Source organism: Kogia breviceps, chromosome 4, assembly GCF_026419965.1.
Source record: "Kogia breviceps isolate mKogBre1 chromosome 4, mKogBre1 haplotype 1, whole genome shotgun sequence".
NCBI classification, from domain to species: domain Eukaryota; kingdom Metazoa; phylum Chordata; class Mammalia; order Artiodactyla; family Physeteridae; genus Kogia; species Kogia breviceps.
The window spans coordinates 106,856,380-106,872,755 of record NC_081313.1 but is presented as its reverse complement, the minus strand read 5'-3'; the positions used below and the strand labels follow the sequence as shown (position 1 = coordinate 106,872,755).

At 39.5% G+C, this 16,376-nt stretch overlaps 1 protein-coding gene across 1 annotated transcript in view; it reads right to left on the bottom strand.

Annotated features, from left to right (window-relative positions):
• The window catches only part of SLC27A6 (solute carrier family 27 member 6), a 61,499-nt gene that overhangs the window by 24,411 nt on the left and 20,712 nt on the right, over positions 1-16,376 (bottom strand). Inside the window, exons 3-4 of the mRNA XM_059060415.2 lie at positions 14,120-14,278; positions 12,490-12,614 (exon numbers count right to left, since the gene is read on the bottom strand). Of these exons, the coding sequence (XP_058916398.1) occupies positions 12,490-12,614; positions 14,120-14,278 (284 nt within the window). The remainder of the gene's footprint in view (positions 1-12,489; positions 12,615-14,119; positions 14,279-16,376) is intronic.

The window sequence follows — 16,376 nt, the reverse complement described above, 5'->3', positions numbered from 1 at the left end:
TGCTTAAATGTTTATACACTGGCACACACACAGAGTAAGCCATTTTACATTACACAGAAAGGACTCATTTTATTGTCAGCCCTTTAAAATCTCATTTGAAATTTAAGAGAGAATTTGCTGAATGGGTCAGAGCTTTTAATGTAGAGACCCCAGGGTTATGGATTTCAGTAGACAGTCCCTCTGGCTTTCAGTACCACGCATCACACTGATGTGCGGATAGCAGTGAAGGAGTCACGTTAATTTGTACCAAGGCTCTTGTTTCTTCAAAACATCCTTTGAGAACTGTTTTCCAGGAGTGTCTGTTGAGCTGCTATACTTGAGGCAGTAGTTGAACTACAGTTACCTCCTACCCAGTCACAGATTTATTCACTTGCCAAAATACGCAGGTCTCTAACAACACCTCTTAGAAACAAAACCTCTTTCTTCCAGACCATGTACCTAATCCTACTCAGTGAATCTATAACACACCCAGGCTGAAGAGCCTCTTTGTATGCCTGTGAAAAGTGAAACTCTGGAGGCTCTGTTTCAATACAGGTAATTTTGTGTATCAACGTTGGTTTCTCAGGAAACAAGACGGTTGATAGATGCATTGATAGGAGAGAAACATAAACTCAACGTGGAAACAAAGGGACAAATCATTTCTGCCTTCAGCCCTGGGTAACTAGCGGCTTAATGCACAAAACAAAAGTATGCTCTAATTCCTAAAGGATCATCTAAAACATATTAACAACATGCATTAGGGATTATGATTCTTCCATGATGATTCTATTTAACAGAAGACCTCTTTTCCCTAAAACCCACTGATAATCACATACGCACATGTATCACACCCACACATCCCTGTAATAAGAAGAATAACTATACATTCCAACAGTTTGCTTCTTTCACGGACACTCTACTACTACACAAAATATAGGCAGCAAGCCCAGTGAGTATCACAGAACAGGGACAAAGAAACCTTAAATGCAAACAGGATATGAGAGAATCCTGTTAACAAGAAAATAGGCACAAAACAGCAGTTTCTTATACTGAAGCAGGAAAGTCATGGTGGAGGGAAGAGGGCAGAGGACTGTTTTGAGAAAGGACATAAGAGGATTTAAAAGGAGAAGCCTCCAAGCCTAAGATAGCGTGGGTTCAGCTGCCCGAGTCTTGGTGTAGCTGCCTTTCCAGTCTGGTTATGGGCAGGCCACAGTTTCAGAGATGACAGTCATCAGTTCAACAAACCATTTTAAGTCACAAATAACAGCTAGAAAAGACCTCTGTGATTTCAAATGTTACAGCAGAAAGACGTACCACACAGTGGGCTTATTTCCAATTCATTTTCTAGAAATAATAAGTAACTGAGATTACCATTTGCAGACCACTCACTCTGCACAGGTGCTTTCTATCCTGGAAGCACTGGTGAGAGCTGAAAATGGCAGGAAACCAATGCTTCAGACCAGAGGCATTGCACAGTTGCCTTGTAGAGAAAGACCAGCTCCAGGAGACTGCAGGACTCACCTCTGACCCAAATGACTGTTTTCACTCACCTAAAAAATGGCTGTGCAGATGTAAAGGGAGGATGATCTTCCCTGGGAACCCAGAAAGAGGTCACCTGAGCCACAACTACCACAAGTCACTAATGAATGTTCTGAAAAGTTCAGGGGCCCATTAAAAGTGCAGGATAATTTCTGCTGTGAGCTGGATGCAGCAATGGCCTGACACCCTTCATGCAATGATGCTGACTTTGATTTTTCCAAAGTCTCTCACTGGACTCTGTCCTCCCCAGGAACTCTGACTCTCTTATTACAATTGAGCTTTCCTTTCAGGTCTGGACTAGGCAAAGATTGTGCCGACCGTGAACACATAGGTGTCCCAGCAACTGGTCTCATTACATTTGTTACTTTATTTTTTAAAATGATTCAACAAATTTTTATTAAGCACTACTGTGGCAGGCCCCATTCTGAGTACTGAGGATATAACTAGAGATAAAAATGATAAACTCCCTGCTTTCCTGGAACTTATATAATAGGGTGGGGAGATTAAGTGACAACAAATAAAAATTATCTATAAAATATGTAATGGGGTAATAAGTTCTATGAGGAAAATAGAGCGGGGAAAGAGGACTCAGAGCCGCTGTAATAAAGAGCTGACTCCATTCTTTTTTGCGTTACGCGGGCCTCTCACTGTTGTGGCCTCTCCCTTTGCGGAGCACAGGTTCCGGACGCACAGGCTCAGCGGCCATGGCTCACGGGCCCATCGATTCCGCAGCATGTGGGATCTTCCCGGACCGGGGCACGAACCCGTATCCCCTGCATCGGCAGGCGGACTCTCAACCACTGCGCCACCAGGGAAGCCCCTGACTCCATTCTTTATGTTTGACAGCTGAGAGCTTTCAATCAAAGCACCCCCAATCCCCTTTCCTCTTCTGCCCTATGTCTGGGCAAGCTCTTGAGAAAGCCCATGGTTCCTTCCTTTGGCAGCAACAGGAAATTCAAAGCACATGAGCATCCTGCATGCACAAGGCCCCTCACCCTAATGCTAGCCTCTTATCACAATAAAAGCTGAACCTGTCTCTTTCCCCTGCTTTCTCAAGCCAGTTTTTGACCTGCTTGGGCCCCTGCCCTACTCTCCCCAGAAAGCCCCATTATAGGAGTGATAAACCTGTTCATATTCTCTTACTGCATGGGTGGCACTGTCATCAGTCTCAACATTTGAACCAGATTTTGGGTACGGGGTCCACTGGAGTTGGGAAGGTGACCATACCAGACGTTTCTAGGGATTGTCGCCAGAGAAACACTCTCCGAACAGGAGGAGGAGGAGGGGATTTCAATGGATCAGGGAGTGAGGCATGCAAATATATGGGGGAACACTGAGTGGGAGGAAACAGAGTCCTGGTGCACTGAAGAAAAAACGAGGAGGTCAGTGAGGCTGGGGTGGAGTAAACAAGTAGTCTGGTGTGGTGAGGGAGCGGATAGGGGAGGAGGTCCCAGCAGGGGAAGCAGATCACATAGAGCTATGTGGCCCATGCCAAGGGAATCTGGATTTTCCTCCAAGTAAACTATCAGAAGGATTTGAGTAGTGAAGTAACATAATCTGACTTAACATTTTAACAGAATCATTCCAATTGCTACGTAAGAATTGAAGTTGGGGGGGGCAAAATGGAGTTACGAAGAGGCCATTGCTGGAATTTCAGGGGAGAAGTAGTGCTGATGGAGATGACAGCAGCAGGTCGGGTGGTAAGAGGAGGTTTGAGTCTGGATATATTTAAAGGTTGAAACTGCAGGATGTGCTCACGGACTGGACAGGAGGTGTGAGAAAAAGAGAAGCTGCAAGGGACATTCTAGAGTGTTTGTGACTGAGTACCTGGAAGCATGGAGTTGTCATTAACTGAGACAGTCAAGATGGAAGCAAGGAGTACATGCTGAGGCGGGAGGTGCTGACAAAGTTCGCCACTTCTGAGAGGAGATGTCAATCAGATTTCTAAGTGGAGATGCCAAGTAGGAATCTAAACACATAAAAGTTGACATCAAGGGAGAAGACAGGGCTACAGATATAAATTTGAGAGTTAAGTTGTAGATGGTATTTGCAGCTGGGAACATGTCCAGAGAGAAAAGGGAAAAGCTTGATTGAGAGTCCTGGACACACTAACAAATAGAGGTCAGGAAGATTGAGGAAGATCCAGCAATGGAGACAGTTTAAAGCTATAAACTGGCATTCCTGTACCTGGTTTATATGAGTCTAATGTAAAGACAGGTACTGATAAATGCAGTTCTGAACCTGTCAGGCTGGAGGCTAGAACAATTTTGGCACATCTCCTATGATAACAAAAATGTCTTGAAAGGCCTCTTGGGAGAAGGCCGTCTCCTCTTCCAGAGAGACCCCAGCATTACAGTCAATCTGTGTTCATTTGTATTTCAGTACTTAACTCATTAATCCTTATGTCAGCTCTGGATGTAATTGTTATTACACTCATTTTATAGATGAGAAAACTGGGGTGGAGACTGCTCAGAAAAGCAAAAATTTGTCCAAGATCACAGTTTGTAAGACAGGGAAGACAGGCTTGAACTTCAAGCTCCCCAACTCCAGTGGACAAAGAAATTAAATGCTTTGCCTGATGTCACATGATGAATTAATGGAAAAGATGGAATTAAAACCCTCATCTTTAAATTCATTGTTACTTTTTATCATTGGGAATAAAACCATCTACTGGAAAATTCTAGTTGGTAATAATTTGCTAAAGATTCTTGTATTTGCTGGTAAGCCTTACCGGAAGGGCAAAGATTGACCATTTCTGACCTTGACTTCCTATGTCCGTAGCATGAGTATCAGGAACAGACAATTAAAGGAATAGGCAAGGTGCAAAAGAGCAAATAAATAGTAATATAAATAATCTTGAAGGTAAATTTTAAAATGTTAAATCAGTCTGGAATGTAGGAAAACCTTACTAACATACCACATTTACAGTAACAGCAGGATATATCCCAAGAGGAAACAGGTATAATGTTTTCAGGGTTTCTTATTTTATTTTTATTTCTAATGTTTTTGTGTGATAAGTGTAATATAAAATTGTTAATATTTTAACATTATTTAAAAGTTTTATTTTAAAATAAACATGATCTAAATTGACTTTTGCTATCAATGTTATATGATTTTTGTTAGTCAAAGGCCAATTATTATTATTATTTTTTTTATTTTTATTTTTTTTTTGCAGTACGCGGGCCTCTCACTGCTGTGGCCTCCCCCATTGCAGAGCACGGGCTCCGGATGCACAGGCTCAATGGCCATGGCTCATGGGCCCAGCCGCTCCACGGCATGTGGGGTCTTCCCGGACCAAGGCACGAACCCGTATCCCCTGCATTGGCAGACGGACTCTCAACCACTGCACCACCAGGGACGCCCCCAATTATTTTTTAACACCACAAAAATTACTCTAATTTTATAATGACATTCATGGAAAACATTACCATGTTCTGCATAAAAATAAAATCCTTCCATTTGTATTGGCTTCCCAGTTTACATTTTTGCACATATATCTCATAACCGGATGGTGAGAATCAAAGGCCAAATTAGGAAAGGTAGGTATTTTATATAAAGACAGGAACTGTGGCCCAAAGAGAAGAGACCAGCAGAGTCATACAAGAGCTTGAAACTGAGCCTGTCTTTTTTTTTTTTTTTTTTTTTTTTCAGTATGCATTGGCAGGTGGACTCTCAACCACCGCGCCACCAGGGAATCCCTGAGCCTGTCTTTTGATTCCACAGCCAACACACTATCTGATGGCTTTCCACATAAAGCTAAATTTGTAGGGAAATTTTTGTAGGGAAATTTAATAAATAAAGGATATATGTATTCTTAATGGAAATGACAGCAGGAAAGGTATAAGCAGATAGACAGAAAAAGATATGCATACCTTATATGTACCACTACCCATGAACTACGAATCATTAAGTATTAAAATTAGCACTTATAAAAAGTCTTTAATATATATGCAGTTCTAAAACTTGCCAAAACATTAATTCCCTCCTAATTCTACTAACATTTAGGTTGTTAATAGCTATTTTTAAAAATCTTACTCCCTCATATTTCTTTTTGTTTTTTCCTCCTGCCTTTATTTATTTATTTATTTGGCTGAGTTGGGTCTTTGTTGCTGCGTGCAGGCTTTCTCTAGCTGCAGCGAGCGGGGGATACCCTTTGTTGCGGTGTGCGGGCTTCTCGTTGCAGTGGATTCTCTTGTGGCAGAACATGGGCTCTAGGTGCACAGGCTTCAGTAGTTGCAGCACGCAGGCTCAGTAGTTGCGGCACACGGGCCCTAGAGCGCACAGGCTTCAGGAGTTGTGATGTGCAGGCTCAGTAGTTGTGGCTCGCGGGCTCTAGAGCACAGGCTCACTAGTTGTGTCACACAGGCTTAGCTGTTCCATGGCACATGGGATCTTACTGGACCAGGGAATGAACCTGTATCCCCTGCATTGGCAGGCTGATCCTTAACCACTGCACCACCAGGGAAGTCCCCTTCATCATTTATTAGTTGGAATTCTTCTGGTTCCTGTCCCGGGCATTTGTGTATCTGATCTTCTGAATGAAAGAATATAAGCCATGCTGAAGAAATAATCATCAAAATAATAACGGATATTGACATGAAGACTAGAGAGCCACAGCTGAAGTTCTTTGGCAGCATTCGAGTTCCAACCACTATTGTCATTTGTACAGAGATGTTTTTCTCCAGGTAACTCAAAATATCTTTACCTCTCAATTCTGTAATCATGACAGCAATAATATGTCAAGTGCCTGGATGAGTCATGGTGACTGGCTCCTCTTTGGATTTATTATTGTAGATAACCACAGCGACTGCATTGTGAAAAGCAGCCTGTGATATTTTCTCTTTAAAGGTGCAATTTCCCCTCTGCAGGAAGGCAATCCACTGTTTGATGTTAGAAGGGACAAAGTACCGTGTTTGAGGATCACAGCTCAGATGATCAGCAAAGTTCTGAAGGCCAGAAGTCTTAAATCAAGGTTGTTGGCAGGGCCATCTTCCCTCTGAAGGTCCTAGTGGAGAATACTTGCTTGCCTCTTCCAGCTTCTGGTAGCTCCAGGTGACCTTGGCTTGTGGCTGCATCACTCCAACCTCTGCCTCTGTCTTCACATGGCCTTCTCCTCTGTCATCCCTCATATTTCTATATTTGTAGTTTCTAAGCAGAAAAGAAACTTCTGGTTCCTTGCCGACTTTTCTAAATGCTTTCATATTTAGTGTGAGAATAGTAAACACATCTTTGATTTATTTAAGAAAAACTGGGTTTTAAAAGAGAGTTGGTTTTCTCAACCATGTAATAATATGCTTCAAATATTTGGGGAAAAGAAAAAATTTAAAAAGTAAAAATATCTTTAAACGACTAGGTCTTGGAGGTAAAATCAATTGTTGTGAGTGTTGTCAAGAAAACAATGGTAATGAAACTAAATCAGAATATTTTAATAACAACTAAAATTCACATTAGTTTTAAAACGGCATTCTTTAGAGGTTACTATGTGTGATGAAAGTTTCCACAGCTTAATGCTTTGAGAAACTACATCTTTTACAAGACGTGAAATGGGGAAAACATAATGGTAAAACACTTGAAGTTATATAGAAACTAAGAAGATGAAAACACGATAAAAAGAACAAATGCTTTAAAAATATCCATTTTCAATTAGAAAAGTAAAGAATAAATGGTAATGCCCTGAATCAGGGACAAGGTAATGCCAATGCACTTAGCCTGTAACTGTCTTCAGACCCATTCAAAACATAACTGGTAAAACAAATAAACAAACAAGTTCAAGAGATTTAGGTTAAGTCAGCATCATTTAGTCTCCCCTATTGGAATTTTATTCTCTGGTACTGTTGCACTGTCTTTATCCTTACGTCTTATCTAAATATAACAAGGAAACCTCTTAAAGCTTGAAAGAAATGATAGACTTTCTTTGAAGAAAATAAAATAGGTGTCCTTTCATGTTGAAGTCTGAAAAAACCTCACGTCATCAATTTCAACATTTTCTTTTTTTTTTTTTTTTTTTTTTTTTGCGGTATGCGGGCCTCTCACTGCTGTGGCCTCTCCCATTGCGGAGCACAGGCTCCGGACGCGCAGGCCCAGCGGCCATGGCTCACGGGCTCAGCCGCTCCGCGGCACGTGGGATCCTCCCGGACCAGGGCACGAACCCGCGTCTCCTGCATCGGCAGGCGGACTCTCAACCACTGCGCCACCAGGGAAGCCCAACATTTTCATTTTTTTACCCTCAAAAAACACTTAGGGGTTCACTGCAGGACTGTCTAAACATTACTAGTGACAAATTTAGTACAATCCATATGGAATTTAATGAACAATATTTAATGAAAAATATTTAATAAATATTTATCAAATATTCAGGTGTTTAAAAATGTCTCTTTATAATGGGAGTTGAGCATAATCCGTTTTGTCGAAGTTTTAATATACTTTCACTACAGTATCCAGAATCATAAGTATACTTTCTGGCTCCCAATAAATATCTTAGGTTTTAAGAAAATAGAATGAAGAAACAGGATAAAATTAATAGAAAACATATATACAAATATATACTAAAGAATATAAGCTATGCCTTGAGAATGTCAAAACATGGGTGTTCCACACTGAGAGCTATAGACAAACTATATAGTGAAAATGATAAACTATAATGTTAACTTGAAAAATAGGCATCATACTTATGCATTATAACATGGGTCTTTGCTAACTAGGTCCCATCCCTTGCACTCTTTGGGCTCCAGATTCTTGCATCCAACTGCCTATTTTACTTCTTACCCTGGATGTCTAATTAACATAGCAAACTTAACAGGTCCAAAAGAAATTTAATTTTCATTCCCCAAATCTCTGTTTTCCTTATCTCAGCAAATGGTTTGCAATTTGCTTAGACATTTGAACAAGAAACCTGGGACTCATCCTTGATTCTATCCATTTATTCACTCTTCACTCCCTATTCTTGAACTAACAAGTCTTGTTATCTTTCCTTCAAAATAGATCCCAAATTGGTATAGTATTTTCCAGTTTGCCTTCATCTTTTTCCAAATACTCTGATGGGAACAAAATCAAATTTCTCCTCCAGGGTCTACTGAGCCCCATAAGATCTGGTCTATGGATGACCCAGCTTCTTCTCTTTAAACACTCAGGCTATGTCCTCTGTGGCTGCTTCATTTTCAGTTTTTTCCATCCAGACTGCAGTCCCCCAGCTTTTCCATGGCTGGATCCCACCAGTCATAACGATTCCTCAGCTCACAGGTCACCATGTCAATGAAGTCTTCCCTGACCATTCAATCTATTATAATTAGCAATGACCCACTCTGACCACTCATTGGTCTCCATCACCTCAACCTGTTTTGTTTCTTCATAATATTTATCATTATCTGTAATCACTTTTTTTCATGTGTTTGCTGGCTTATTTTCTCTCTCCTCAAACCAGAGTATAAGTTACGTGAGAAAATGGGTCTTTCTTGTCTTATGTGTCCCTGTCGACTCAAACCTACATTACTTGCATGAATGAATGAGTGACATGATCCTATTCCTAGGTAAATCCCTAGGTGTGGCAGAGTTATTTCAATGAGATAAACTGTGCAGCAAGAGTCCCCCAGAGGATCACTGATGTCTAGAGTTCCACCACATTCCTCACCTATCAATATTAACTGCAGCATTAATATTAAGAAAATATAGAGCTAGATCCAATCATAAAATGTATGATGGTCTTCAGTAATGTAGAAAATACGGAAGATTGGAAAGTGGGGAAAGAGCTGCCTTCCTAGTCTCAGGAGAAGAGGATAATTACCCCAACACTCCATGAGTAAGAGGAGCCAGTGTCTCAGCCTTTTTTTTTTAAGGACAGCGCTGCTGCCAGCAGTTTGAGGCACATCCAGTGTTTATACAAAAGGAAATTTTGTACTGGAGTTTTTAAAAAGAGAAAAAAGATGGGGTTGGGTGGGGGGTGGTAAGTGCTTCCAGCCAGGGAAAACCAACCCTAGGATGTTTTTATACAACTATATACAAACACTCAACTCAGATTGTGGCTTCTACCTGCAGGTAAATGTCCTTTGGAATATATTACTTACCTGAGATTGACAACACCTCTGGATCTACTTAGGGAATACGTGGGTTTGCTTTCTTTTAAAGATTTATATTAAATACCTATGGAGCTTCAAACCACGACTCATGAGACATGCAATTTAATTTATTTGAGGGTGTGGACTATGTCATTTGTTCTCTCTGTGGCCCTACTTGAACCCACTGCTAAGTTGGCTGCACAGCAGACACTGCCACTTCCTTTCAGGGGAACTTCACTGAAAGGAATGAACACTGGACAGCAAGAAAGCAAGATATCCTTGAAGGGATAAGATGTCATAACAAAATGACTTTCTCCTTTTCCCAATCTTTAATGCCAAGAACTGTTTGTACTCTTTCTGTGAGAAATCAACAAAGAGGATTAGGTAATACAATGCATCTCTGCTCAAAAAAATCATTCAGTTTTCCTTTAGCAAATCTATATTTATTTCCCTCTCTCCTCCTCAACTTGTCTTCAGGTAAGTGGTTAGAGATTATTACACAAACACTAGTCTTTCCTCAAAGAACTTTAATTAAGAATTAGAATAATTAATAACTAAAAGCAACCAGGAGTTTTGCTTTCAATTCTTGGTTCTCTCAAATTCTCTGCAGCTACAGTATTTCCCCCAAATCAGTGCATTACAAATTCAGAGAGGTGAAAAGACTATTTCATTTCATTTTTAAAAGTCAAAGGAAAACACCTTGAAAAAAGACTTGTAGCAAATATGACAAACTGTTAATTCCTTTATTATATGAAACAAGAGCTCAAATGAATAAGATAAAACACTATGTACCGAAGAGATAAATGAGTAAAAGACTCAGAAGAGGTATTTTAAAAGGGAAATACAGCTAGAAAACTATCCCACCTTGCCAGTAATCTTAACAAAGAAATTAAAAATATGTTTGTTTCTAGTCTATAAAATTATAAATAAAATTAGAAATCTTTTCCTCATTTTTTTTTTTTTTTTAAATAGGACATTCTTTGTTCAAACAGAATATCACTACGAAGCCCAAGCAAGTTGGGTTTCATCTACCATATTTGACAGGGTGGGCCATGAAAACTGGCCTATTCTCCCTGTTCTCCATCCTACAGGGACTTTTGAGGAAGCTTAAAAAGCATAACGTGTTTCAGGTGTTACCCACGTAAGTAAAATGTAAGCGTTATTGACTGACAACAAAAACAACTAGTGTCTAGTTTTCCATGAAGGACACTGGAAGACCACTATTTTTAAACCACTCAGTATCGATAAGAGACTGTGCAATGGGCATACTCCCACATTGTCGATGAGATTCTCAATCACATCCACCACTCTGAACAGCAGTCTGGAAATATGCCATAAAAAAATCACCAAAATACCCATGCCCTTTGACTACCTTCACTTCTGCGGCCCTACACTGACTATATTCCATGAAGATGCTAAGTACAGCATCGTTTAAGGTGGTAAAACTTTAGAAAAAAATTAATGCATGAATCCAACCATTCAATAAATACTTACAGAGCAAATGATCTTGCAAAAGTTAATGTTGCTAATAAAGGATGAGAGGAAGTAAGAATGGCTGGGGGCACAGTCTAGAAAAGCCATGAAGAAATTCATTAGGTAGTGCTTACTATGTCCTATACTGAAGTAGGCTTTCATTTTACAGAAGGGCATTAATTCCTTTAATTACATAGTCCAGATATCATATCATCAAAGAATACAATGAAAACTATAAGAGAAAATATGTAGCTTGTGGCATTATAATTATTCTACTGGGAATCCTCAGGTAAGAGCACAACTCTGATATTGGCAAAATCTCCTGGAGGAAAATAAAGGTCAAAAAGCTAAAACACTTTTCTGGGACTCCTTAGCTATGGATGTGAGGAATCTTTAGCTATTTGAAGTACTCCTGACCAAAAAAAGAGGAAGGATGGCTTCTCCCACAAGGAGGCAGGTCAGGAGTTAGATGGAAGGTCTCTCCATGGCAAACTCCAAACTTAAATTTACAGGCATTTTGTAAATAAGATTATCCAGTTTCAGATTCTTCTCTGTGTTATCTCTCCTGTGTAATTCCATATCTTTAATAAAGTCTTATTTAAATGCCTCCAGCCTTGTCTCAGTTGTGCTGTGGGTAAAGAAAGGCAACCTCTGTCACCATCCTTCAAGGGGGCTGGTTTTGATTTGATTACAGGCTGAGAACCTTCCTTGTAGCCTCAAGAATGCTTAGACAATCAGACAGTGAAAAAATAAGCATCTCAAAATACAAATGAGACCAAGAAAAGGACAACAACTTTTGAGGGCAAAAAAGCAAACGATCTAATAAAGACAAGTTTTAGGCTAAGGCAACTGTCTCTGCCGGTCTATTTTCAGAAGGGGGCAATTTATCAAAAGTTCATGGAAATGACTGCTTGAGGTCATGGGAAGACAAGTGCAAATCAAAGCAAAGTTTCTTTTTAAGTTTACAGCAAAACCAAACTAAAAGACATTCCAATGTAATCACTTATTCAAAAGAAAACAAATAGAAAAACAAGTATAATCATTGTTATTAGTTTTTTTGTGTTATTTAAAGACCAGCATTTTAAAAGATGATCTAATTCAACCCTTGGAATAACTGCTTTCTGTAAACAGAAAATAATTTCATAATCAGATGCATGCTATGTTTACAGAAATTTTAATCCATCTAAACATGAAGTGGACTGGATTGCAAGTCTGTCTTCTCCTGCCTCAATATAAAACACATTAGTTTATTACTGATATCCTCCTTTTATTTTCTCTGAGTTGTTTTATAGTCATTTTATCTTGAGGTTTTGCATACATCTTTGTAAGTCAGTTAAACTATGTTCTGGAAGAAAATGGAGTATAAGCAAACAAAAATTATTTTCTCTCAATTATTTTCTTTTTCTTTCTAAAATTACTTTTTCTCTCTGACAACAATTATTCTTACCTTAGGTTGTTTGCAAAGGTAGCGACAAAGTTCTCCAATGTACTGAAACACAGTCACATTATACTTTTTGCAGTCATTCCAAAATTGGCTTGCTGAAAATTTCTTCTTTAACACACAAGTAGCACCTACAAGAAAAGGTATAAAAAGGCAAAAGGGAAAAAAATTCAAGGGCAGAACTAACATAAAACACAAATGATGTTGCTCTGTCTAGAACACTTTTGCTCACTTTCAAGGCTTTTATAATCCATCAGTGGCCATTTATATCAAGCTCATTTGAAAACAATAATCTTACAGTCCAATAAATCTTTTAAAAATATTCATGTTGTAATTTTATATTTTGACTGTAGATATACTTTTTGCAATATATGGGATGAAAAAGGCAGTCAAAATATGTAGGAGAATTACAAGTATTAGAGCATGAATATAGATAAGGTCATCCTTCTTCACAGAAACCAAGAATATTCACTTACTTTCAACGTTGAATATATACATAGTATTCTTTTTTTTTTTTTTTTTTTTTTTTTTGGTGGTATGCAGGCCTCTCACTGTTGTGGCCTCTCCCGTTGCGGAGCACAGGCTCCACACGCACAGGCCCAGCGGGCATGGCTCACGGGCCCAGCCGCTCCGCGGCATGTGGGATCTTCCCGAACCGGGGCACGAACCCGTATCCCCTGCATCCGCAGGCGGATTCTCAACCACTAGCACCACCAGGGAAGCCCTATTTTTAAAAACTTTTAAGCAGTCTCAATATAGTTTGAGATTGAGAGCTGGTAAGGTAGAGTTAGTATGAAAGCACCAACAAAAAGGTTCATTGATGACTGCTAATTTTAACAACCTAATTTTAATAACAATGTAAGTCATATGAATATGTTCCAAGGAAAACGCTAATGTCTTGACCCTCATCTTTATTTATTGTGGACATTGATCGTATTTTAAATACACTATTCTATAAGATTATAGTATTTTAGACAAACATAAATAATGGTGAATTATCTCTGTATATTATTTCTGGGCTAACTAGTAACAGACACATAATCTCAGCATGGTTATGAATGGAATCTACTGAGTCACCAGCTCTACCAACTTCTTGGGTAGCTGGGGTACACTGTTTGCAAAGATAGCCTCAACAATTTCTCCTACACCCTTACCTTTGCAGTGTGAATTTGCCACCCTTCCCTTCAAGAAGTGGAGTCTCTTTCCCCACTCTTCAAATCTTGAATTTAAACTGGCTTGTGACTTGCTTTGATCAACAAAATGCAGGTGAAATGATCTATGTTACTTCTGAGGAGGCTAAGACTTAAGAGCTACACAGCTTCTGAGTTCACCCTTTGGGAAGGCTCCTACCAACATTTAAGGACAGGGGCAGCAACCACTCAAGGGTGAGCAACCACATGGAGAGGGAAGCCCTGTCAACAGCCAGATCCAACCACAAGGCCAAATTACTGCTCTTTCCACTTCAGGCATACACTGAAGTATGTGATGAAATTGTGTCCTTTTAATAAATACTTTTTTATAATTGTATAATATGCACACAATCACTCTGAATTCTACTGAGTTTTGAACTTTAATGAAGGCAAGTTCCAATTATTAGGCATTTTGAGAACTTATGAAACAGAAAATAAAAGCTTACCTAACTCAATACATCCACCAACTCCCAGGAGAGATCCTGCACTATGATACAGAGGAAGGGTTATATAAATGATGTCATTGGAAGTACAACCAAAAGCCCATAATCCAGCAGAACCCTTCATAGCCTGCAGATGACAAATCACAGCTGCTTTTGGGAGACCTAGAAGAAAAGAAAGAAAGAAAAAAATAATAGAATAGATACTATGCTGGTATCAACTACAACAGCAGTTGAGACAAAAATACATCAAAATAGTCTATATCCTTGGTAAAAGGGGCCATACAAATGTCAGCTACAACTGTAATTAATCTCTAGAATCTTAGATCTACCCAGAAGGATTAAAACTATAAAATTACATAGAGTTTGAGATCTTGTAAGGTTCAAAGAGCCATATCTGCTATAAAGATGCCAAAAATATATCATTCTTTCTCTGGTTCAACATATTTACTGAATAAAGCCCAAGTTGTCATGGGTTTTTGGTGACAGCAACACACGTAGCTATGAACCCCAGTCTACTGTGACTTCCAGACACTCACCAGGGTGAGCCTCAAGTCTGCCTTGCTGCTGCACCTACTTTGATATTTTCTGACAGGCTTTGTGCTCCATTTCCATTAACTGGAAGATCTCATACACAAAATTGGCATATCTTGCCTACCATCCTAACCAAAATTCATTTATTACATTTTTTCAAAAGAAGTTTCTGTGGCTTTTCCTGATAGGTTGGCATCTCACACCCTAAAAGAGTTTACTGTCATCCACATGCACAGGGAATCCCTAAAAAATTTCTTGTCAAAGCCATGTATAAAGATTTTGAGTGAGACTAGTATCCTTGATTCTTGATAATGCAATGCCTTTCTCTTCTTCATTGAGAGAATCAAATATTTATGCATTTTCTGCTTCCGAGAAGTTCCCACCTATTGTTCTTCAGTCACCATATTCCCTACCTTCCATACTGTTCCTGACCTCATGGCAACCCAGCCTTAAAAATAACTTTTCAATAGGAGGTATGTCGAAAAAAGGAGGATGTTTTATCTAGTTATTTTCCACCTGTGTGCTTATGTCACTCCTGTAAAGCACTTTAGTGAGCGAATTAGTCATGTTTTCATTCCTAATTTGGTTAGCTTTAAGTGAATAATGATCTCATTAATTTATTATTAAACCATTCAAGGTACTCAGACTTTTTGATAAAGGAGACAACAGATAGGAGCTTATCCAACAAATGAAAGTGATCAAAGGTTCATGGAGTTTAAAGTTTTAAAGAAGGAAAGAAGAACCAACAGAATAAATGAAGCTTGTTAAAACTGCAATTTAGAGTCCCCTCTTGGAAGAGTTAGAAAGCACATTAACATATTAAAGCTTTTGACAAGCCCAACAGTACAGAAATGTTACTATTTTTTCAATGATGTTTCTCAAGCTCATGTGGTCATAAGGCCCCTTTACAACTTTTATTTCCCTTCTTTGTAGACATGAAGCAACATGCTGTGCCACATGCTTGGAGAAATGCTACCTTAGATGGTCTCTGAAGTCCTTTGTTCTTCTAACCTTCTATGAATCCCTAGCATTGAAACTCTCCACATGTCTGCAGATGTGAGGAGACTACTGGGATAAGGTCCAGGCATAAAGGTGGGAGTGAGGCTGTATCAAGTGAATTGGGGATTAGCAGGAAGAAGGAGGAACAGATGAGATCAAGAGAAAACCAATTTAGGGGCAGGGATGAAAAAATCTGGGGAATTCGGGGATAATTTTGGAAAAAGGAAAGAATCCATAATATTAAGGAGAAGGAGAGAGACAAAGGTAAACAGAGACTTAGATGGTGATAGCAAGTGGCCCCAGGTGCAGTGTGGAAGGCAGTTCTGTCTTTTTCCTCCTCCCACTACTTACCCGAGTGGCTGAAGGCAAGGCTGCTCTGTCCAGGCTTAAATAGCCTTTCCTAGAGATCTTCAGGCACCTAACCAATTTCAGTGAACAACAACAGAACTAGAAGTTGGCAGAATGAACACGTACATAGGCCAAAAGAATGGAACTGGAGATGACAGCAACACAATTTTAGAAAGGCAGATGGGGACTTCCCTGGAGGTCCAGTGGGTAAGACTCTACACCCCCAACGCAGGGGGCCAAGGTTCCTCGGGGAACTAGATCCCACATGCATACCGCAACTAAGAACTCACATGCCACAACTAAGACCCGGCGCAGGGAGGGAGGGAGGGAAGGAAGGAAGGAAGGAAGAAAAAAAAAGGAAGGCAGATGGACAACTGGCAAC